This window comes from Salvelinus fontinalis, chromosome 6, assembly GCF_029448725.1.
Source record: "Salvelinus fontinalis isolate EN_2023a chromosome 6, ASM2944872v1, whole genome shotgun sequence".
Taxonomy (NCBI): domain Eukaryota; kingdom Metazoa; phylum Chordata; class Actinopteri; order Salmoniformes; family Salmonidae; genus Salvelinus; species Salvelinus fontinalis.
In genome coordinates this window covers 6,117,118-6,141,564 of record NC_074670.1, presented here as the reverse complement: position 1 = coordinate 6,141,564, position 24,447 = coordinate 6,117,118, and the positions used below count along the sequence as shown (strand labels likewise).

At 43.0% G+C, this 24,447-nt stretch overlaps 1 protein-coding gene across 1 annotated transcript; it reads right to left on the bottom strand.

Moving 5' to 3' along the window:
• On the bottom strand, positions 1-18,354 carry LOC129856894 (steroid 21-hydroxylase-like). The gene is made up of 11 exons (XM_055924641.1): positions 18,139-18,354; positions 17,899-17,988; positions 17,341-17,495; positions 16,330-16,425; positions 12,768-12,878; positions 12,518-12,604; positions 12,266-12,361; positions 11,374-11,487; positions 1,886-2,052; positions 648-751; positions 1-434 (listed from the first exon to the last, which is right to left on the bottom strand). The coding sequence occupies exons 1-11, from the start codon at positions 18,230-18,232 to the stop codon at positions 187-189; spliced, it is 1,362 nt and encodes a 453-aa protein (XP_055780616.1). The 5' UTR covers positions 18,233-18,354; the 3' UTR covers positions 1-186.
• Between the last annotated feature and the right edge of the window lie 6,093 nt (positions 18,355-24,447).

Below are 24,447 nucleotides of genomic sequence, written 5' to 3'. Positions count from 1 at the left end.
TTCCTTGTTAAAAGAGGAAGTATTTATTAGAAATAGAAAATATTATTCTATACATTCCAATTACTTCACCATTACTGCACAATACTACACAATATATGCCTTCTCTTACAGGAATACTTCCTCTAGAGCCTAATGATTGATAGAAATGTAATGTGATCACTGTACATGAACAAACTCTGTGAGAGGTCAAGGCCCAGGTCTGGGCTGTGCTATGACTGTGTAGGCCTTGGCTTTGAGTACCACACTGGCTACTCCTGTCAGGTCTGGTAGAGAGGTCTGGCTTTCAGCAGGTACGAACTGGAAATCACGCAACAAGTAGGCGGTGAACAGAAACAATTCCATTTTGGCCACGGCCTCCCCCAAACACAGCCGAGCGCCACCGCCGAAAGGCAGGAGAGCACGCGTCGAGGCCCCCCCACCCTCCAGGAACCGCTCTGAAAGAGAGAGGGTCTACTGTTAGCTGCTGCTTGAACTATGTTGCTGAGCCAAGTGAAAGGAATGATAGGCTGCATCCCAAATGGTACCCCATTCCCTATATAGTGCACTACTTTTAACCTGAGCCTTATGGGCCCTGATCAATAGTAGTTCACTCTATAGGGAATAGGATGCCATTTGGGACATTACCAGTACACTCAATAGCCCAGCACCTGGTTTGAAGGCATAGGGATCCGTCCACACTGCAGGGTCATGATGCGCCCCAAACAAATTGGGGATGATGACAGTGTTTTTAGGGATGAAGTAGCCTGCAATACTGAACACATATGGAATAGACACAGAATTATACATTGCACATACATTGAGTATAGCAAACATTAGGAACACCTTCCTAATATTAAGTTGTACCCCCCCCTCCCTCAGAACAGCCTCAATTCATTGGGACATGGACTACAAGGTGTTGAAAGCGTTACACAGGGATGCTGGCCCATGTTGACTCCAATGTTTCCCACAGTTGTGTTAAGTTGGCTGGATGTCCTTTGAGTGGTGGACGATTCTTGATACACACAGGAAATTGTTGAGCGTGAAAAACCCAGCAGTGTTCCAGTTCTTGACACAAACTGATGCGTCTGGCACCTACTACTAACTTACCCCATTTTAAGGCATTGGAGTATTTTGTCTTGCCCATTCACCCTCTGAATGGCACCACATACACAATCCATGTCCCAATTGTCTCAAGACTTAAAAATCCTTCTTTAACCTGTCTCCTCCCCTTCATCTACACTGACTGAAGTGGATTTAACAAGTGACATCATTAAGGGATCATAGCTTTCACCTGATTCTCCTGGTCAGTCTGTGTCGTGGAAAGAGCAGGTGTTCTTAATGTTTTGTGTACTCAGTGTATAAACATGCATTAGTACTGTATGATGAGGTATTACTTTTAGGTAGAAGAACGGCACAGAAGGGAAGTTGGCAGGGCAAATGTACTGTACCAAGCAGAGTAACAGCATCAAAACACAAGCTCCCATATGATGGTGAAAGTTACACATAGCTGTACAGTACTTTCCCACAGTGCATTTATTGAGATGCTCTGTAGAGTAATCTTATACAGTAATGATATACATTAATGATATACAGTAAAGATATAGAGTAAAGATATACAGTAATGATATACAGTAAAGATATACAGTAAAGATATAGAGTAAAGATATACAGTAATGTTATACAGTAATGCTATATGGTACTACAGTAAGTATATCTCAGAGGAGACTGGTGGGAGGGGTTATATGAGGACAGGCTTATTGTAATGGCTGGAATGGATTTGATGGAACGGAGTCAAACACATCAAATAAATGCAAACCACATGTTTGACTCTGTTCCATTTATTCAATTTTAGCCCGTCCTCCTATAGCTCCTCCCACCAGCCTCCCCTGGTATATCTTCCATTCACCTGCTGTCTCTGATGGCTCTGTGAGGCACGGCTAGCGGAGCCACAGGTCTGAGTCTGAGCACCTCACTGATCACAGCACACAGAACTGGCAGCCTGTGTCTGTCACTGTACTGAGGGTAGCGCCCGTCCAGCACCGAACACATCTCATCATACACTCTGTACTGCACCTAGGGAGGAGGAAAGAGAGAGAGAGAGAGAGAGAGAGAGAGAGAGTAAGAGAGACGGAGGGAGAGAGAAAGAGAGAGAGAGTTGGATGGAGGGAGAGAGAGAGAGAGTAATAGAGACAGAGGGAGAGATAAAGAGAGAGAGAGTGAGAGAGATGGAGGGAGAGAGAAAGAGAGAGAGAGTTGGATGGAGGGAGAGAGAGAGAGAGTAATAGAGACAGAGGGAGAGAGAGAGAGAGTGAGAGATGGAGGGAGAGAGAGATGGATGGAGGGAGAGAGAGAGAGAGTAATAGAGACAGAGGGAGAGATAAAGAGAGAGAGAGTGAGAGAGATGGAGGGAGAGAGAAAGAGAGAGAGATGGATGGAGGGAGAGAGAGAGAGAGTAATAGAGACAGAAGGAGAGATAAAGGGAGAGAGAGTGAGAGAGATGGAGGGAGAGAGAAAGAGAGAGAGAGAGATGGATGGAGGGAGAGAGAGAGAGTAATAGAGACAGAGGGAGAGAGAGTGAGAGAGATGGAGGGAGAGAGAAAGAGAAAGAGAGAGATGGATGGAGGGAGAGAGAGAGAGAGTAATAGAGACAGAGGGAGAGATAAAGGGAGAGAGAGTGAGAGAGATGGAGGGAGAGAGAGATGGATGGATGTAGGGAGAGAGAGAGAGAGTAATAGAGACAGAGGGAGAGATAAAGGGAGAGAGAGTGAGAGAGATGGAGGGAGAGAGAGATGGATGGAGGGAGAGAGAGAGAGAGTAATAGAGACAGAGGGAGAGAGAGTGAGAGAGATGGAGGGAGAGAGAAAGAGAGAAGCATCTCACCATGTGAAGTGATCTCAAACGTAAGTTTTGACTTACAGTCTATAATGGAATGCAAGTCAACAACACATCTGTGGGTTTCAGTCTAGTTCCATGTCTATAGAATACTATGTAATGCATATATCAAAGGTCTGAGGACACTGGTGAATACAGTGTAGTGTAGTGTATTGTAGTATAGTGTGTAGAGTAGTGATACATTTATTAAACATAAGAATGAGTGTGAGTTTTTGTCAAAACCCGGCTCGTGGGAAGTGACAAAGAGCTCTTATGCGACCAGGGCACAAATAATAATATAATAGTAATCAATAATTTTGCTCTTTATTTAACCATCTTACATATAAAACCTTATTTAAAACCTTATCTAAAATTGTGAATAACTCACCACAGGTTAATGAGAAGGGTGTGCTTGAAAGGATGCACATAACTCTGCAATGTTGGGATGTATTGGAGAAAGTCTCAGTCGTAAATCATTTTCCACACAGTCTGTGCCTGTATTTAGTTTTCATGCTAGCGAGGGCCGAGAATCCACTCTCACATAGGTACGTGGTTGCAAAGGGCATCAGTGTCTTAACAGCGCGATTTGCCAAGGCAGGATTTTCTGAGCGCAGCCCAATCCAGAAATCTGTCTGTGGCTTCTGATTAAATTCAATTTTCACAGAACCGCTTGCTGTAATTTCGATGAGGCTCTCTTGTTCAGATATAGGTAAGTGGACTGAAGGCAGGGCATGAAAGGGATAACGAATCCAGTTGTTTGTGTCATCCACTTCGGAAAGTACTTGCGTAATTGCGCACCCAACTCACTCAGGTGCTTCATATATCACATATCACATATATCACATTTGACATTGTCCGTAAGCTTGAGTTCATTTTCACACAAAAAATCATACAATTATGGAAAGACCTGTGTGTTGTTCTTGTTAATGCAGACAGAGAAGAGCTCCAACTTCTTAATCATAGCCTCAATTTTGTCCCGCACATTGAATATAGTTGTGGAGAGTCCCTGTAATCCTAGATTCAGATCATTTAGTCGAGAAAAAACATCACCCAGATAGGCCAGTCGTGTGAGAAACTCGTCAGACAAGTGAAAATTATGGTCACTAAAGAAAACTTTAAGCTCGTCTCTCAATTCCAAAAAACTTGTCAATACATTGCCCCTTCATAACCAGCTCACTTCTGTATGTTGTAAAAGCGTTACATGGTCACTGCCCATATCTTTGCATAGTGCAGAAAATACACGAGAGTTCAGGGGCCTTGCTTTAACAAAGTTAACCATTTTCACTGTAGTGTCCAAAACGTCTTTCAAGCTGTCAGGTATTCCCTTGGCAACAAGAGCCTCTCTCGGTGGATGCTGCAGTGTACCCAAGTGGCGTCGGGGGCATTTGCTTGCACGCATGTTACCACTCCGCTATGTCTCCCGGTCATGGCTTTTGTGCCATCAGTACAGATACCAACATGAGCAGCAGCTAGGTTTGGCTACATACGGACCGTTAGTGGAATTCCCGTGAGTAACGGTTAATGTGATTGCATGTTAATTATTTGACTAGGCTACCTGTATTCGACATTGTTGTTATTCCGCTGAACACTAAATGGTTTAATTTTATTTTTGGCAGTGAAACAAGGCTACTCAGGCGAGGAAAAAAGCCTCACCCAAATGTATAGCCCCGTTGGACTGTTTGAAAATGTGAAGCAGAAAACATTTTTAAAAAGTGTGAATCACATTGTTATTTGACGTACTCCAGACAACATTCCGCGTACCCCTGGTGGTAGTATAGTGTATCTAGTTCTGTAGTGTAGTGTATAGAGTTCTGTAGTGTAGTGTATAGAGTTCTGTAGTGTATAGAGTTCTGTAGTGTATAGAGTTCTGTAGTGTAGTGTATAGAGTTCTGTAGTGTATAGAGTTCTGTAGTGTATAGAGTTCTGTAGGGTAGTGTATAGAGTTCTGTAGTGTAGTGTTTAGAGTTCTGTAGTGTAGTGTATAGAGTTCTGTAGTGTAGTGTATAGAGTTCTGTAGTGTAGTGTATTGAGTTCTGTAGTGTAGTGTATAGAGTTCTGTAGTGTAGTGTATTGAGTTCTGTAGTGTAGTGTATAGAGTTCTGTAGTGTAGTGTATTGAGTTCTGTAGTGTAGTGTATTGAGTTCTGTAGTGTAGTGTATAGAGTTCTGTAGTGTAGTGTGTAGAGTTCTGTAGTGTAGTGTGTAGAGTTCTGTAGTGTAGTGTATAGAGTTCTGTAGTGTAGTGTATAGAGTTCTGTAGTGTAGTGTGTAGAGTTCTGTAGTGTAGTGTATAGAGTTCTGTAGTGTAGTGTATAGAGTTCTGTAGTGTATAGAGTTCTGTAGTGTAGTGTATAGAGTTCTGTAGTGTATAGAGTTCTGTAGTGTATAGAGTTCTGTAGTGTAGTGTATAGAGTTCTGTAGTGTATAGAGTTCTGTAGTGTATAGAGTTCTCTAGTGTAGTGTATAGAGTTCTGTAGTGTATTGTATAGAGTTCTGTAGTGTAGTGTGTAGAGTTCTGTAGTGTAGTGTGTAGAGTTATGTAGTGTATAGAGTTCTGTAGTGTAGTGTGTAGAGTTCTGTAGTGTAGTGTGTAGAGTTCTGTAGTGTATAGAGTTCTGTAGTGTAGTGTGTAGAGTTCTGTAGTGTAGTGTATAGAGTTCTGTAGTGTAGTGTGTAGAGTTCTGTAGTGTAGTGTGTAGAGTTCTGTAGTGTGGTGTATAGAGTTCTGTAGTGTAGTGTGTAGAGTTCTGTAGTGTAGTGTGTAGAGTTCTGTAGTGTAGTGTGTAGAGTTCTGTAGTGTAGTGTAGTGTATAGAGTTCTGTAGTGTAGTGTATAGAGTTCTGTAATGTAGTGTATAGAGTTCTGTAGTGTAGTGTATAGAGTTCTGTAGTGTAGTGTATAGAGTTATGTAGTGTAGTGTGTAGAGTTCTGTAGGGTAGTGTATAGAGTTCTGTAGGGTAGTGTATAGAGTTCTGTAGGGCAGTGTATAGAGTTCTGTAGTGTAGTGTATAGAGTTCTGTAGTGTAGTGTATAGAGTTGTGTAGTGTAGTGTATAGAGTTCTGTAGTGTAGTGTATAGAGTTCTGTAGTGTATAGAGTTCTGTAGTGTATAGAGTAGTGTAGTGTAGTGTATAGAGTTCTGTAGTGTATTGTATAGAGTTCTGTAGTGTAGTGTGTAGAGTTCTGTAGTGTAGTGTATAGAGTTCTGTAGTGTAGTGTATAGAGTTCTGTAGTGTATAGAGTTCTGTAGTATATAGAGTTCTGTAGTGTATAGAGTTCTGTAGTGTAGTGTGTAGAGTTCTGTAGTGTATTGTATAAAGTTCTGTAGTGTGTAGAGTTCTGTAGTGTAGTGTATAGAGTTCTGTAGTGTATAGAGTTCTGTAGTTTATAGAGTTCTGTAGTGTATAGAGTTCTGTAGTGTATTGTATAGAGTTATGTAGTGTATTGTATAGAGTTCTGTAGCGTAGTGTGTAGAGTTCTGTAGTGTAGTGTGTAGAGTTCTGTAGTGTAGTGTGTAGAGTTCTGTAGTGTAGTGTGTAGAGTTCTGTAGTGTAGTGTGTAGAGTTATGTAGTGTATAGAGTTCTGTAGTGTAGTGTATAGAGGTCTGTAGTGTAGTGTATAGAGTTCTGTAGTGTAGTGTATAGAGTTCTGTAGTGTAGTGTATAGAGTTCTGTAGTGTAGTGTATAGAGTTCTGTAGTGTAGTGTATAGAGTTCTGTAGTGTAGTGTATAGAGTTCTGTAGTGTAGTGTATAGAGTTCTGTAGTGTAGTGTATAGAGTTCTGTAGTGTATAGAGTTCTGTAGTGTATAGAGTTCTGTAGTGTAGTGTATTGAGTTCTGTAGTGTATAGAGTTCTGTAGTGTAGTGTATAGAGTTCTGTAGTGTAGTGTAGTGTATAGAGTTCTGTAGTGTAGTGTAGTGTATAGAGTTCTGTAGTGTAGTGTATAGAGTTCTCTAGTGTATAGAGTTCTGTAGTGTAGTGTATTGAGTTCTGTAGTGTATAGAGTTCTGTAGTGTATAGAGTTCTCTAGTGTAGTGTATAGAGTTCTCTAGTGTAGTGTGTAGAGTTCTGTAGTGTATAGAGTTCTGTAGTGTAGTGTATAGAGTTCTGTAGTGTATATAGTTCTCTAGTGTAGTGTATTGAGTTCTGTAGTGTATAGAGTTCTTTAGTGTATAGAGTTCTGTAGTGTAGTGTATGGAGTTCTGTAGTGTATAGAGTTCTGTAGTGTATAGAGTTCTCTAGTGTAGTGTATAGAGTTCTCTAGTGTAGTGTGTAGAGTTCTGTAGTGTATAGAGTTCTGTAGTGTAGTTTATAGAGTTCTGTAGTGTATAGAGTTCTGTAGTGTATAGAGTTCTCTAGTGTAGTGTATTGAGTTCTGTAGTGTAGTGTATAGAGTTCTGTAGTGTATTGAGTTCTGTAGTGTATAGAGTTCTGTAGTGTATAGAGTTCTGTAGTGTATAGAGTTCTGTAGTGTATAGAGTTTTGTAGTGTATGGAACTCTGTAGTGTATAAAGTTCTGTAGTGTATAGAGTTCTGTAGTGTATAGAGTTCTGTAGTGTAGTGTATAGAGTTCTGTAGTGTAGTGTATAGAGTTCTGTAGCGTATAGAGTTCTGTAGTGTATAGAGTTCTCTAGTGTAGTGTATAGAGTTCTGTAGTGTATAGAGTTCTCTAGTGTAGTGTATAGAGTTCTGTAGTGTAGTGTATAGAGTTCTGTAGCGTATAGAGTTCTGTAGTGTATAGAGTTCTCTAGTGTAGTGTATAGAGTTCTGTAGTGTATAGAGTTCTGTAGTGTATAGAGTTCTCTAGTGTAGTGTATAGAGTTCTGTAGTGTAGTGTATGGAGTTCTGTAGTGTAGTGTATAGAGTTCTGTAGTGTATAGAGTTCTGTAGTGTTGCGTAGTGTATAGAGTTCTGTAGTGTAGTGTATAGAGTTCTGTAGTGTAGTGTATAGAGTTCTGTAGTGTAGTGTGTAGAGTTCTGTAGTGTAGTGTGTAGAGTTCTGTAGTGTATAGAGTTCTGTAGTGTAGTGTGTAGTGTAGTGTATAGAGTTCTGTAGTGTAGTGTATAGAGTTCTGTAGTGTAGTGTATAGAGTTCTGTAGTGTAGTGTATAGAGTTCTGTAATGTAGTGTATAGAGTAATGTAGTGTAGTGTATTGAGTTCTGTAGTGTAGTGTATTGAGTTCTGTAGTGTAGTGTATTGAGTTCTGTAGTGTAGTGTATTGAGTTCTGTAGTGTAGTGTATAGAGTTCTCTAGTGTAGTGTATAGAGTTCTGTAGTGTAGTGTATAGAGTTCTGTAGTGTAGTGTATAGAGTTCTGTAGTGTAGTGTATTGAGTTCTGTAGTGTAGTGTATAGAGTTCTCTAGTGTAGCGTATAGAGTTCTGTAGTGTATAGAGTTCTGTAGTGTAGTGTATAGAGTTCTGTAGTGTATAGAGTTCTGTAGTGTATAGAGTTCTGTAGTGTATAGAGTTCTGTAGTGTATAGAGTTCTCTAGTGTAGTGTATTGAGTTCTGTAGTGTAGTGTATAGAGTTCTCTAGTGTAGCGTATAGAGTTCTGTAGTGTATAGAGTTCTGTAGTGTATAGAGTTCTGTAGTGTATAGAGTTCTGTAGTGTATAGAGTTCTGTAGTGTATAGAGTTCTGTAGTGTATGGAGTTCTGTAGTGTATAGAGTTCTGTAGTGTATAGAGTTCTGTAGTGTAGTGTATAGAGTTCTGTAGTGTAGTGTATAGAGTTCTGTAGTGTAGTGTATAGAGTTCTGTAGCGTATAGAGTTCTGTAGTGTATAGAGTTCTCTAGTGTAGTGTATAGAGTTCTGTAGTGTATAGAGTTCTCTAGTGTAGTGTATAGAGTTCTGTAGTGTAGTGTATAGAGTTCTGTAGTGTAGTGTATAGAGTTCTGTAGCGTATAGAGTTCTGTAGTGTATAGAGTTCTCTAGTGTAGTGTATAGAGTTCTGTAGTGTATAGAGTTCTGTAGTGTATAGAGTTCTCTAGTGTAGTGTATAGAGTTCTGTAGTGTCGTGTATGGAGTTCTGTAGTGTAGTGTATGGAGTTCTGTAGTGTAGTGTATAGAGTTCTGTAGTGTATAGAGTTCTGTAGTGTTGCGTAGTGTATAGAGTTCTGTAGTGTAGTGTATCGAGTTCTGTAGTGTAGTGTATAGAGTTCTGTAGTGTAGTGTGTAGAGTTCTGTAGTGTATAGAGTTCTGTAGTGTAGTGTGTAGTGTAGTGTATAGAGTTCTGTAGTGTAGTGTATAGAGTTCTGTAGTGTAGTGTATAGAGTTCTGTAGTGTAGTGTATAGAGTTCTGTAGTGTAGTGTATAGAGTAATGTAGTGTAGTGTATAGAGTTCTGTAGTGTAGTGTATAGAGTTCTGTAGCGTATAGAGTTCTGTAGTGTATAGAGTTCTCTAGTGTAGTGTATAGAGTTCTGTAGTGTATAGAGTTCTCTAGTGTAGTGTATAGAGTTCTGTAGTGTAGTGTATAGAGTTCTGTAGCGTATAGAGTTCTGTAGTGTATAGAGTTGTGTAGTGTATAGAGTTCTGTAGTGTATAGAGTTCTGTAGTGTATAGAGTTCTCTAGTGTAGTGTTTAGAGTTCTGTAGTGTAGTGTATGGAGTTCTGTAGTGTAGTGTATAGAGTTCTGTAGTGTATAGAGTTCTGTAGTGTTGCGTAGTGTATAGAGTTCTGTAGTGTAGTGTATAGAGTTCTGTAGTGTAGTGTATAGAGTTCTGTAGTGTAGTGTGTAGAGTTCTGTAGTGTAGTGTGTAGAGTTCTGTAGTGTATAGAGTTCTGTAGTGTAGTGTGTAGTGTAGTGTATAGAGTTCTGTAGTGTAGTGTATAGAGTTCTGTAGTGTAGTGTATAGAGTTCTGTAGTGTAGTGTATAGAGTTCTGTAGTGTAGTGTATAGAGTAATGTAGTGTAGTGTATTGAGTTCTGTAGTGTAGTGTATTGAGTTCTGTAGTGTAGTGTATTGAGTTCTGTAGTGTAGTGTATTGAGTTTTGTAGTGTAGTGTATAGAGTTCTCTAGTGTAGTGTATAGAGTTCTGTAGTGTAGTGTATAGAGTTCTGTAGTGTAGTGTATAGAGTTCTGTAGTGTAGTGTATTGAGTTCTGTAGTGTAGTGTATAGAGTTCTCTAGTGTAGCGTATAGAGTTCTGTAGTGTATAGAGTTCTGTAGTGTAGTGTATAGAGTTCTGTAGTGTATAGAGTTCTGTAGTGTATAGAGTTCTGTAGTGTATAGAGTATAGAGTTCTCTAGTGTAGTGTATTGAGTTCTGTAGTGTAGTGTATAGAGTTCTGTAGTGTATAGAGTTCTGTAGTGTATAGAGTTCTGTAGTGTATAGAGTTCTGTAGTGTATAGAGTTCTGTAGTGTATGGAGTTCTGTAGTGTATAGAGTTCTGTAGTGTATAGAGTTCTGTAGTGTAGTGTATAGAGTTCTGTAGTGTAGTGTATAGAGTTCTGTAGTGTAGTGTATAGAGTTCTGTAGCGTATAGAGTTCTGTAGTGTATAGAGTTCTCTAGTGTAGTGTATAGAGTTCTGTAGTGTATAGAGTTCTCTAGTGTAGTGTATAGAGTTCTGTAGTGTAGTGTATAGAGTTCTGTAGTGTAGTGTATAGAGTTCTGTAGCGTATAGAGTTCTGTAGTGTATAGAGTTCTCTAGTGTAGTGTATAGAGTTCTGTAGTGTATAGAGTTCTGTAGTGTATAGAGTTCTCTAGTGTAGTGTATAGAGTTCTGTAGTGTAGTGTATGGAGTTCTGTAGTGTAGTGTATAGAGTTCTGTAGTGTATAGAGTTCTGTAGTGTTGCGTGGTGTATAGAGTTCTGTAGTGTAGTGTATAGAGTTCTGTAGTGTAGTGTATAGAGTTCTGTAGTGTAGTGTGTAGAGTTCTGTAGTGTATAGAGTTCTGTAGTGTAGTGTGTAGTGTAGTGTATAGAGTTCTGTAGTGTAGTGTATAGAGTTCTGTAGTGTAGTGTATAGAGTTCTGTAGTGTAGTGTATAGAGTTCTGTAGTGTAGTGTATAGAGTAATGTAGTGTAGTGTATTGAGTTGTGTAGTGTATTGAGTTCTGTAGTGTAGTGTATTGAGTTCTGTAGTGTAGTGTATAGATTTCTCTAGTGTAGTCTATAGAGTTCTGTAGTGTAGTGTATAGAGTTCTGTAGTGTAGTGTATAGAGTTCTGTAGTGTAGTGTATTGAGTTCTGTAGTGTAGTGTATAGAGTTCTCTAGTGTAGTGTATAGAGTTCTGTAGTGTAGTGTATAGAGTTCTGTAGTGTAGTGTATTGAGTTCTGTAGTGTATTGCGTTCTGTAGTGTTGCGTAGTGTATGGAGTTCTTTAGTGTAGTGTAGTGTAGTGTGTAGAGTTCTGTAGTGTAGTGTAGTGTAGTGTGTAGAGTTCTGTAGTGTAGTGTAGTGCGTAGAGTTCTGTAGTGTAGTGTAGTGTGTAGAGTTCTGTAGTGTAGTGTAGTGTACTGTGTAGAGTTCTGTAGTGTGTAGAGTTCTGTAGTGTAGTGTAGTGTGTAGAGTTCTGTAGTGTACCTCAGGCCTGTGCAGTAGGAAGGCCACAGTCCAGCTGAGCCAGGCAGCTGTTGTCTCTGTTCCCCCGATCAGAAGGTCCACAGTGGCCATGTGGACGTGAGTGTCTGTCAGGACCTGTGAATGGACCATGTCCTTACTGCAGACCATGACCATGTGTGTGACCCAAATGGCACTCTATTCTCTATATAGTGCACTGCTTTTAACCAGGGCCATGGTCAAAAGTAGTGCACTAGGGAATAGGGTGCCGTTTCGGATGCGCAGTATAACACTTACTATTACATGTTTATAGCAAGTAGTAGGCTGATATTGTAAGCATTTGCTATGTGATTTTGATTGATTACCATGATAAACCACAGCCTGGTCTCATTGACTAGACCTAACATAGTCAAGGTTAATCTGGAAAACTCAAATTAGTATGATATGTTACGTTTGGTGTGGATACATAAGAAAGACAGTTACTTAACGCGAACGTCTAGCAACCCAAGGGTTGCGTGTTTGAATCTCGTCACGGATAACTTTTATCTAATTAGCAACTGTGCAACTACTTACTACTTTTTAGATGCTTTGCAACTACTTAGCATGTTAGCTAACACTTCCCCTAACCAAAACTGTAACCCTTTAATCTAACTCCAAACCCCAACCTTAACTCCTAACCCTAACCCCTAGCCTTTCTAACGTTAGCCTTAGCCACCTAGCTAACGTTAGCCACAACAAATTAGAATTCGCAACATATCATACTTTTTGCAAATTCATAACATATTGTACGAATTTCAATTAATACATACTATACAAAACGTAACCTATAATACTAATTGTAGGGGCCCGGATTCACTTTACTATCTTACGTCTACATCTGAGTTCAGGTTGTAAACCATGATAAGCCAGAACCTACCACGCCCTGTGTTGTGTCCTGGGGCTTCCCAAGGCCGTCGAGGAGAGCGCTTGTGATGGCAATGGCTTCCTCAGATGTTTTGCTCGGTGCCTGCATCTGTGGCAGCAATACAGTTCATATATTACATATGCTACCAATGTACCAATATTACATTACAGATGCTTTTTTAAAACTTTGACATGATTGTATTTGTGTTTGCTGCTGGCTACTTGAACATACGTTTGAAAAAGAAGCTACAGTATTCACACCAACCCTGTAGTCATCCAGATGTGTTCTGATGATGTCATCTCTCCTGGCCACCTCTTTCAGAAGACGGGAGAACGGAGGATTGGGCAATTTCTTGGACAAATGGGAACAGATCAATATAATTACACAAGAGAATCACATATTCCCACTTTTGTTTGCACCATTTTAGACATTTTAATGTGTGTATCAGAGTAGCTGTCTGTGCATGCAGTTTCCCTGTCAGATAGTGTAGTATGAGTGTATAAACTTGACCGACCCTGAGCAGTGGGAAGGAGTCCAGAGCAGAGATCCAGGGAGAGCCCCATAGAGACACGATCTCATTAAGACAGCCATGCAGTCTCTGCAGCTCTGCAGAACTCTTCTCATACTAAAAGACACAGACAAATAGACAGGGGTCACAAACACAGACAAATGAATCAATATATGTCACGCTCTAACCTTAGAGATCCTTTTTATGTCTCTATTTTGGTTTGGTCAGGGCGTGAGTTGGGGTGGGCATTCTATGTTTTGTGTTCTATGTTTTCTATTTCTGTGTGTTTGGCCGGGTGTGGTTCTCAATCAGAGGCAGCTGTCTATCGTTGTCTCTGATTGAGAACCATACTTAGGTAGCCTTTTCCCACCTGTGTTTTGTGGGTAGTTGTTTTCTGTTTTGTGTGTCTGCACCAGACAGAACTGTTTCGGTCGTTCTCTTTGTTGTTTTTGTTATTCAGTGTTCAGTTTTTTTCAATAAATCATGAACACTTACCACGCTGCGCTTTGGTCCACTTCTTCATGCAACGATGACCGTTACAAATTATTACAGGAAGTCCCACTTATTCCATTTGATACTACTGTATGTAAAGCGTCTTTGGCTCGTTGAAAAGTTATTAAAAAATCCCATTTGTTATTATTATTATCATTATCATAATTATTATTATTATCATAATTATTATTATCATTATCCTAGTATTATCATAATTATTATCAGTATTATTATTTACAGTACACACTGTAGTACAGTAGATGCTTTACCATATGTGGCATAACACTTTTCCACCTTCTATAACATGATTTTACAGTATTCATAAAGCACCAATACGTTTTTCTTGTATAAAGGATTGCTAAACCCTTTCAGGTTGTTGTTAGATTAAACTGGGATATAAAGAGATATTACTTCAACACTGAAACAATGTACAGTACTGTTACATAACCCACTGGGCACAGACATCAGTTCAACGTTTAGTTTTGATTTACATTTGTTTGAGTTGTCAACTAACGTGAATTCAACGTGAAATCAACTAAAAATTTCACCTTGTCATTGGATTTAGGTTAAAGTTGGGTAAAATAATAAATAAATCCCTTACGTTGATGAGTTTTTGCAAATCCAATTAGTTTTCCACGTTGATTCAACTTCATCACATAGATTTTGCGTTGAAATGATGTGGAAACAACGTTGATTCAACCAGTGTTTGCCCAGTGGGAGGTTTTTTGGATCAAAATGTGTTGTTGGTCAATTTGGTGTCATTCATTGCTTAAAGTTGCACAACCTTAACAGTAAACTAACCATGCGTGGCTATTACTGTAAGCACACCACACACATACCCAAAACACACAGACGACTGTGTGATCACGCTCTCCACAGCCGATGTGAGTAAGACCTTTTAACAGGTCAACATTCACAAGGCCGCAGGGCCAGACGGATTACCAGGACGTGTACTCCGAGCATGCGCTGACCAACTGGCAAGTGTCTTCACTGACATTTTCAACCTCTCCTTGTCTGAGTCTGTAATACCAACATGTTTCAAGCAGACCACCATAGTCTCTATGCCCAAGAACACTAAGGTAACCTGCCTAACTGACTACTGACCCGTAGCACTCACGTCTGTAGCCATGAAGTGCTTTGAAAGGCTGGTCATGGCTTACATCAACACAATCATCCCAAAACCCCTAGACCCACTCCAATTTGCATACTGCCCCAACAGATCCACAGATGATGCAATCTCTATTGCCCTCCACACTGCCCTTTCGCACCTGGACAAAAGGAACACCTATGTGAGAATGCTATTCTTTGACTACAGTTCAGCGTTCAACACCATAGTGCCCTCAAAGCTCATCACTAAGCTAAGGGCCCTGGGACTAAACACCTCCCTCTGCAACTGGATTCTGGACTTCCTGACGGGCCGCCCCCAAGGTGGTAAGGGTAGGTAACAACACATCCGCCACGCTGATCCTCAATACGGGGGCCCCTCAGGGGTGCGTGCTCAGTCCCCTCCTGTACTCCCTGTTCACTCATGACTGCACAGCCAGGCACGACTCCAACACCATCATTAAGTTTGCCGATGACACAACAGTGATAGGCCTGATCACCGACAGCAATGAGACAGCCTATAGGGAGGAGGTCAGAGACCTGACCGTGTGGTGCAAGGACAACAACCTCTCCTTCAACGTGATCAAGACAAAGGAGATGATTGTGGACTACAGGAAAAGGAGGACCGAGCACGTCCACATTCTCATCGACAGAGCTGTAGGGGAGCAGGTTGAGAGCTTCAAGTTCCTTGGTGTCCACATCACCAACAAACTAACATGGTGCAAGCACACCAAGACAGTCATAAAGAGGGCACGACAAAACCTATTTCCCCTCAGGAGACGGAAAAGATTTGGCATGGGTCCTCAGATCCTCAAATGGTTCTACAGCTGCACCATCGAGAGCATCCTGACGGGTTGCATCACTGCCTGGTATGGCAACTGTTCGGCCTCCGACCGCAAGGTACTACAGAGGGTAGTGTGTACAGCCCAGTACATCACTGGGGCCAAGCTTCCTGCCATCCAGGACCTCTTTACCAGGCGGTGTCAGAGGAAGGCCCTGGAAATTGTCAAAGACTCCAGCCACCCATGGTAATAGACTGTTCTCGCTGCTACCGCATGGCAAGCAGTACTGGAGCGCCAAGTCTAGATCCAAGAGGCTTCTCAACAGCTTTTACCCCCAAGCCATAAGAATCCTGTACATCTAATCAAATGACTAACTAGACTATTTGCATTGCTCTTTGACACTGCTGCTACTCTCTGTTATTATCTATGCATAGTGAATTTAATAACTCTACCTACATGTACATATTACCTCAATTACCTCGACTAACTGGTTCCCCCACACATTGACTCTGTACCGGTACCCCCTGTATATAGTCTCACTATTGTTATTGTACTGCTGCTCTTCAATGATTTGTTACTTTTATTTTTATTTTTTTTTAGGTATTTTTCTTAAAACTGCATTGTTGTTTAAGGGCTTGTAAGTATGCATTTCACTGTAAAGTCTACACCTGTTGTATTCGCCACATGTGACAAATGCAATTTGATTTGATTTGATCACCAACCCCACTAGATAACCAGCCTGGTTCAATTTTCCAACTGTGATATATAACTGCTTATCGTGCCTCTGCTTTTAGATAGCTTACCCACGCAGTGGTTAATAAAATACATGACTATATTTCCGTCATGGTTATCCCTTGGCCAAACTTCATTCTAATTCTGGGTTATGTCCCAAATAACACCCTACTCCCTATATAGTGCACTACATTTTCACCAAAGCCCAAGTAGTGCACTATATAGGGAATAGGGTACCACTCCTGGTGTATACACTGTACAGACTCAGAGTACTGACAGATAGTCGGCTTAAAATAGTGTTGGTTTTCTTCCAAATACTTGATTGAGCCTGCCTGGAGCAGCCAGATCAAATGGGTGTGGTTTCTTTTTTGGGGACTGTTCCATTGGTTCCGTTGTGCCAGGCAAGCTCAATCAAGCGCAGACAACACATACTATTTGAACCCAGGTGTGATCCTCACCTCTTTCCCAAAGGCCAGTGTGGTGATGACGTTACTGGCTGCTACAGTGAAGTCCTCCGAGAGATCCGTAGCTCTGCCGTTATAGTCCAGCAGTACCTGATGGATCACAGGTTACATATTCAGATATAAACTCCCTCACTGTAAACGAAATATCCATCGCCTCCACTTAAGAAGATGAGTTACCCCGCTGACTTGTCACTTCAACTTTTTTTGGGCTGTAACTTTTTCAATTTGAAACCACTACATCGTCATTACACAGGGCCACAAACAAGAAGTACAACACGTGATACATCATTAAGTTGTGGTTGGCATGCTGCTGAGGTTGTGTTGCATTGTGTAATCTCCAGTTGAGTCAGTCAGTGTACTGGTACATGCCGGTTTACATTCCTTCTCAGAACACAGTGTATTTGTTCCATGCTGCTGTTCCCTCCCTTGGTAGAGAAAGTGTTCTGTGTTCTGTGCAAGGGTTCGAAATACCTGCACATTGGTGTCTGCTCCATTATAGTTCATTACAATGTTTTGACCCCCAGAAAGGTCGAAGGTCTTCGTGGAGTAAACATTGCAGGAGCATACAACCATATAATTACATATAGAACTAGAACGCTGAAGCTGAGAGATTATTTTTGTGAGGGTGGATACTTCACAAACCGGAAATCTTTATTTCTAACAGGCTTACCCCCAGAACCTAATCAAGCATCTGAACAAATTACAAAAGATTTTAGTTCTGGTTTAACCCAGATTAGGATCCTAGCAACATGACAAACAATCATCCATCTTGGTCAGGGAAGCTTTCCTTTGAGAAACCGATCAAATGTTTTAAAATATTGTGTAAAACAATGAATTTGTACATATACAGGTCATTCTGAAAGTATTCAGACCCTTTCTCTTTTTCCAAATGTTGTTACGTTACAGCCTTAATCTAAATAAATACACATCTGATCAATCTACACACACTAGGCCATAATGACAAAGCGAAAACAAGTTTAGAACTGTCATGTGTTTCATCTCTACTTGTCTCAGGTGGAGGGCCTGTTTCTGGATGACCCTGTGGAGCGACTGCTGGGAGCAGCGTTGCAGTGCATTATGGGCCAGACGGCGATGGGCCCTCCACTCCTCACTGTAGTCCCCCAGAGAGATGGAGCGGCCTCCCCCTGACACCACGTCTCCTGAGAGACAGGTAGGGAGGGAGGGAGGGGGGTAGAGAGAGAGACAGAGGGAGAGAGGGAGGGGGTAGAGAGAGAGACAGAGGGAGAGAGGGAGGGGGTAGAGAGAGAGACAGAGAGAGAGAGGGAGGGGGGTAGAGAGAGAGACAGAGGGAGAGAGGGAGGGGGTAGAGAGAGAGACAGAGGGAGAGAGGGAGGGGGTAGAGAGAGAGACAGAGAGAGAGAGGGAGGTAGGTAGGGAGAGATGGAGGGAGCGATGAGGGAGGGTGGGGCGAAATGGAGGGCGAAGAAAGAGAGTGAGGTGAAGGGTAAATCATTTGAATCTAAAGCACTGTTGGCTCAGAGTAACAGAAGTGAGTGATGGTTGCTGGGAATACTCGGGTGGTTCTAGTAACGTGTTCTTTACCGGTGTAAGAATGTGGTCTCCCAGCAAAGTCAGACCATTTCTTCACCAAGGCTTCTCTGATGATGTCACCACTGTTTAATACCACCATGGCTGCAGCAAACACAAAATACAGAGTCAAGACAAACGTACTGTAATACTGAAACCGTTCACATACTGAGGATGTTACATGTATCAACAACTATTCTAACTGTCTTCAAACAGAGTTAACTTGAGTCACTTGGTTGGAAGTGACTTCATTACTGGTGTTGCCACACTTGAGGCGGTAGATGTTGCCATAGCGACGTGCCAGGGAGGTCAGGTGACTGGGCAGGTGGTCGTGTGCCAGCTCCAGCATGTTGCCCAGCAGAGGGAGAGAGAGAGGGCCAGGGAGAGAGGGAGAGAGAGAACGGGGAAAGAACTGATAGAAAGAGTGCAGAAGTCTAGACCCAACAGCTTGGGATGGAGGAGCTGGATAACATACAGTAGGTACACAAAGGGAAAGTTGGTTGTCATTCTCTTCATAATGTTACTGTTGACCATTGCTAATCAAGCGAAGCCACGTGCCCATATGGAAAATGACTTGTCCTATTACCGTTTACATTGAGGTTTACATAAGGCCTATTCATAGCCTATAATCTAATGATAAGCGGAGTTCCAGGTAAAGCAGCTTTTGATATAGATCGTTGAACAGACTGTCATAGATTGTCCTAGACCCTTGAAGGGCCAATCAGCAGTTGCTACAGCCATGATATGTATGATATTAAGGAAATGTACCCATTGATTCTTAAAGAATATAACTTATAAATGCCTTAATGAGCTTAGTTCCACTGTTGTTCCCCATCAGAACCAAAATATTAGATTGTTTTACTCCGGTGTTTGTAAACAAAGTAAATGTCAACAAACACTGTAGAGAGTCAAAACATGGTTACAACTATCATGTTGATATTATGGATAGCTCTGTCTATGAATTTGAGAGAGATGACATTTCTCCAGCCACATCTCTCAGCTTTATAGCGAAACAGTGATGGGGAGAGGGCTTTGTCTGTGTTTCAACAGCTAATTGGCCCTTTACCTGTAGGACATAGACTGTACAGTACATAAAGGAAGAAAGAGCATTGTATTGATTACCTGCTGACTGACATCCATTGGGTTCTCCCTGTGTAACTTTGTCTCCTTTTCCAGGGCGGTAGATGAGCAGGATCCATAACAGTGTAAGCATGACCACAGCACCTACACTCACCACTGACACATACGCTGTCATTATGCAGGCTTTAAGTCTCACTCTCCTTGTCCCCCCAAAATCACCTTTCACTCTGGTCTTCCCTTTTATACAGACTCCTCACAGACCCTGCATGTGCCCTCTTCAGTGTTGGCATGGTCCTGCTCAAGGATGGGTAAATATTGTCTTGTCTTGACCCTCTGGATAACCAACTATTATTTCAATGTATTTATATGGTGGAAAAAAACAACAGCGGAGAAACTACGACGACCGATATCCTTGGATATCTCAGTAACATGTTGACCTGACACACCAAACCACTGAAGGTCTTTGGCTTGTTCTCATGGTGCAACTGGGTGGAAATATGGCTCCAAGTTGGAGGATGATTGAAGTCCTTTGGTCAGCCGAGGTTAGGTTGCACCAAGGCAGGGTCTTTCTGAAGGACATGTGATTTTAGAAGAGGGTGATGTTTACTTTGCTGGAGAGACTCAGATAGGAACAGAGGTGGAACCTATACAGCATGAGTTCACATAGAAGTCAAAAGATGGGACCAAAGTATCACATTGCAAAATATTAATAGGAATCATTCAAGGCAATTTGAAAAAGAAATGTTTTAATTTGAGTTTTGAGAATGATCTGCTCTCTCTTCCCTCCCCTGTCTCATAACTCTATCCTGTCCTCTCTCTTCCCTCCCCTCTCTCATAACTCTATCCTGTCCTCTCTCTTCCCTCCCCTCTCTCATAACTCTATCCTGTCCTATCTCATCCTCCCCTGTCTCATAACTCTATCCTCCCCACTCTCTTCTCTCCCCTCTCTCATAACTCTATCCTGTCCTCTCTCTTCCCTCCCCTCTCTCATAACTCTATCCTGTCCTCTCTCTTCCCTCCCCTGTCTCATAACTCTATCCTGTCCTCTCTCTTCCCTCCCCTGTCTCATAACTCTATCCTGTCCTCTCTCTTCCCTCCCCTCTCTCATAACTCTATCCTGTCCTCTCTCTTCCCTCCCCTCTCTCATAACTCTTTCCTGTCCTCTCTCTTCCCTCCCCTCTCTCATAACTCTATCCTGTCCTCTCTCTTCCCTCCCCTCTCTCATAACTCTATCCTGTCCTCTCTCTTCCCTCCCCTCTCTCATAACTCTTTCCTGTCCTCTCTCTTCCCTCCCCTCTCTCATAACTCTATCCTGTCCTCTCTCTTCCCTCCCCTCTCTCATAACTCTATCCTGTCCTCTCTCTTCCCTCCCCTCTCTCATAACTCTATCCTGTCCTCTCTCTCCCCTCTCTCATAACTCTATCCTGTCCTCTCTCTTCCCTCCCCTCTCTCATAACTCTATCCTGTCCTATCTCATCCTCCCCTGTCTCATAACTCTATCCTGTCCTCTCTCTTCCCTCCCCTCTCTCATAACTCTATCCTGTCCTCTCTCTTCCCTCCCCTCTCTCATAACTCTATCCTGTCCTCTCTCTTCCCTCCCCTCTCTCATAACTCTATCCTGTCCTCTCTCTTCCCTCCCCTGTCTCATAACTCTATCCTGTCCTCTCTCTTCCCTCCCCTGTCTCATAACTCTATCCTGTCCTCTCTCTTCCCTCCCCTCTCTCATAACTCTATCCTGTCCTCTCTTCCCCCCCCCCCCTCTCATAACTCTATCCTGTCCTATCTCATCCTCCCCTGTCTCATAACTCTATCCTGTCCTCTCTCCCCTCTCTTATAACTATCCTGTCCTCTCTCTTCTCTCCCCTGTCTCATAACTCTATCCTATCCTCTCTCTTCCCTCCCCTCTCTCTTCCCTCTCTCATAACTCTATCCTGTCCTCTCTCTTCCTCCCTTCTCTCTTCCTCACCTCTCTCTTCCTCCCCTCTCTCTTCCTCCTCTCTCTCTTTCTCTCCTCTCTCTTCCTCCTCTCTCTCTTCCTCCCCTCTCTCTTCCTCCCTTCTCTCTTCACTCTCTTCCTCCCTCCCCTCTCTCTTCCTTCCCTCTCTCTTCCTCCCCTCTCTATTCGCTCCCCTCTCTCTTCCTCCCCTCTCTCTTTCTCCCCTCTCTCTGCCCTCTCTCTTCCTCCACTCTCTCTTACTCCCCTCTCTCATCCTTCCCTCTCTCTTCCTCCCCTCTCTCTTCCTTCCCTCTTTCTTCCTCCCCTCTCTCTTCGCGCCCCTCTTTCTTTCTCCCCTCTCTCATCCTCCCCTCTCTCTTTCTCCCCTCTCTCATCCTCCCCTCTATCTTCCTCCCCTCTCTCTTCTCTCATAACTCACTTTCTTCACTCTCTGTCCTTTCCCCTCTCTCTTCCCTCTCCTGCCTCTCTTCCCTTTCCTCTCTCTCCTCCCTCTCCTCGTCCTCTCCATTGCTCTGTTGTCCCTGTGTCTGGGCTAAAGTCCTCAGAGTCTGTAGAGACGCACAGTCTCTTCTCGTGGTCTTCATGTTCACAGTGATCACAGTGCAGACCATCCCCAGCAGAACACAGCCCAGCAATGACGAGAACACTGCATAGAAAGTGGAATCGACAACAAAGGGATCTCTCTCAACGTAAATCAGATGGGTCTTAGTCATTGACACACACACATCTTCATAGATGACAGCACACTAGTACTTCCCACTGTCCTCCAGTGAGACGTCGCACCAAAGAGGAGTGAGAACTAGATGCGTTCATTCAGCCCTCCATATCCTCAAATCATTTCTGCGTTGGCAGACATACAGTATGTTTTGTGTGTCCATGATAACATCGTCCACCAGAGCGCTCTGTCTGTACCATACAACCTCAGCAGGCTGAGTGAGATCAGCGTTACAGCTGAGAGCAGCTTCCCTTCCCTCTGGGCAGAACTCTGTCTGTACCATACAACCTCAGCAGGCTGAGTGAGATCAGCGTTACAGCCGAGAGCAGCTTCCCTTCCCTCTGGGCAGAACTCTGTCTGTACCATACAACCTCAGCAGGCTGAGTGAGATCAGCGTTACAGCCGAGAGGAGCTTCCCTTCCCTCTGGGCAGAACTCTGTCTGTACCATACAACCTCAGCAGGCTGAGTGAGATCAGCGTTACAGCCGAGAGCAGCTTCTCTTCCCTCTGGGCAGAACTCTGTCTGTACCATACAACCTCAGCAGGCTGAGTGAGATCAGCGTTACAGCTGAGAGCAGCTTCCCTTCCCTCTGGGCAGAACTCTGTCTGTACCATACAACCTCAGCAGGCTGAGTGAGATCAGCGTTACAGCTGAGAGCAGCTTCCCTTCCCTCTGGGCAGAACTCTGTCTGTACCATACAACCTCAGCAGGCTGAGTGAGATCAGCGTTACAGCCGAGAGCAGCTGCTCTTCCCTCTGGGCAGAACTATGTCTGTACCATACAACCTCAGCAGGCTGAGTGAGATCAGCGTTACAGCCGAGAGCAGCTGCTCTTCCCTCTGGGCAGAACTCTGTGTGGGACTCGGACTTGCAGCACACCAGCAGGTCACAGCATTGAAGAATCCTGAAACCCCTAAAACATATACAGAAGCCTGTGTGGGTCAGCATCAGTGATGGGATGACCAGGGTGTAATTCCCTGACACTCTTCCATCCACCATGTACATTTGTTTCCTTTGGCCAGTGAGGTTTTCCTCAGAGGTGTTTTCACACGGCTGTTGTAACTCTAAATCTGCCAGTATGCAACTCTTCTCCACTGGGGTCAGTGTTAAAGCAAGGCAGTGCACTGCATTTTCTCCCAGTGAGCAATGGAGATACATTGCCTCAGGCCTCACTTCCATCAACTCCCAGTAAACACATTGCTGGGGCTCCAGTACCATTAAAACAAAAGATATCTTGTCCTCAGTGGTGAAGTTGGTGATACGTAGTGTGGAGCTGTTCTCAACCATTTGCCATCCCATTTCGTCCTCCAAGAAAGGTGCTAGGGAACTAATGTTGTCCCAAATGTTCAAATAATACCACCGGACGGTCACATTGTCACCACCCCTTGCCGTCCCACACAACAGGTCTACTGTCTCTCCTAACTGGATAAATGGCACAACTGGCTTCTTGCCTGTAGTTCTGCAAACGGTGAGGTCTATGTTCTTCTGTTTGGACCCTGTGCCATTTGTCCAGCACTCCACCTTGTAACGCCCAGAGTCTGACTGAGTGAGGTTGTTGATCTGGAGATAAGAATTGTTCCTCAGATTCACATATAGCTTTTAGACGATCCCATAAGTCTGCATCCAGGGTGTAATTCTCAGGTGAAGGGTTTGAGGTATTCACAGCAGCAGACTCTCTTCAGCTGAGGATCTGGTGATCAACCAGTAGTCTTCACTCACAGGAGTTGTGGAAAAGGAGGATTATTCACCTTGTTCTTTCATTTCATAGGCATCAACGGCCAGTAGAATGCTGAGCTTTGTGACTGAAGCCATTCTGCTGCAAAATGTCTGTTCAATAGTTGTAACACACTCAGTCGGTGCTTCTGTGGTAAGACGTGACAAGCCAATAGCTTCATATGTTATCTTTCCCCTGGATGCTGCAGTGCTAGAGACCTCACGGAGTTGAGCTCCATATCGACTCATCTTCTTTCCTGTGAATCGTTGATAAATGGACATTTCAGAGCAGAGTGTGCTGAGTTGTTAGATCAGGAACTAAATGCCTATTGGAGGAGGGAGAAGTGAATTAGATTGTGTTAGATTGTCACTGATTGAAAAGGCTGATGGTGACAGAAACACACCAGGGATTTATAGCCTCAGTTTGTGTAGGTGGGTTTGAATCTGTGTCCCAAATGGCACCCTATTCCCTATAGGCCCTGGTCAAAAGTAGTGGACTACATAGGGAATAGGGTGCCATTAGGGACACAGCCCGGGTGTGGGTGTCATATTGCATAACTGTCAACTGGAAATGTCATGTTTTGTCTTTGATCATCATGTCTTGTCCCTGTGCTTCCCTCTGCTGGTCTTATTAGGTTCTTTCCCTCTTTCTATCCCTCTCTCTCCTCCTCCCTCTCTCCCTCTCCCGCTCTCTCTCTCTATCGTTCCGTTCCTGCTCCCAGCTGTTTCTCATTCTCCTAACGACCTCATTTACTCTTTCACACCTGTCCCCTATTTTGCCCTCTGATTAGAGTCCCTATTTCTCCCTCTGTTTTCCGCTTCTGTCCTTGTCGGATTCTTGTTTGATGTTTGCTGTTCTGTGTCCTTGTTCCGCCCTGTCGTGTTTTTGCCTTCTTCAGATGCTGCGTGTGAGCAGGTGTCTATGTCAGCTACGGCCTGTGCCTTCCTGAAGCGACCTGCAGTCTGTGGTCGCGTCTCCAGTCGTTCCTCTCTACTGACGAGAGGATTTCAGTTTCCTGTTTTGGATTTTCCTATGATAATATCCAGGAGTATCATTGTTTGTTTAAGACTGGATTAAAGACTCTGTTTCTCTTAAGTC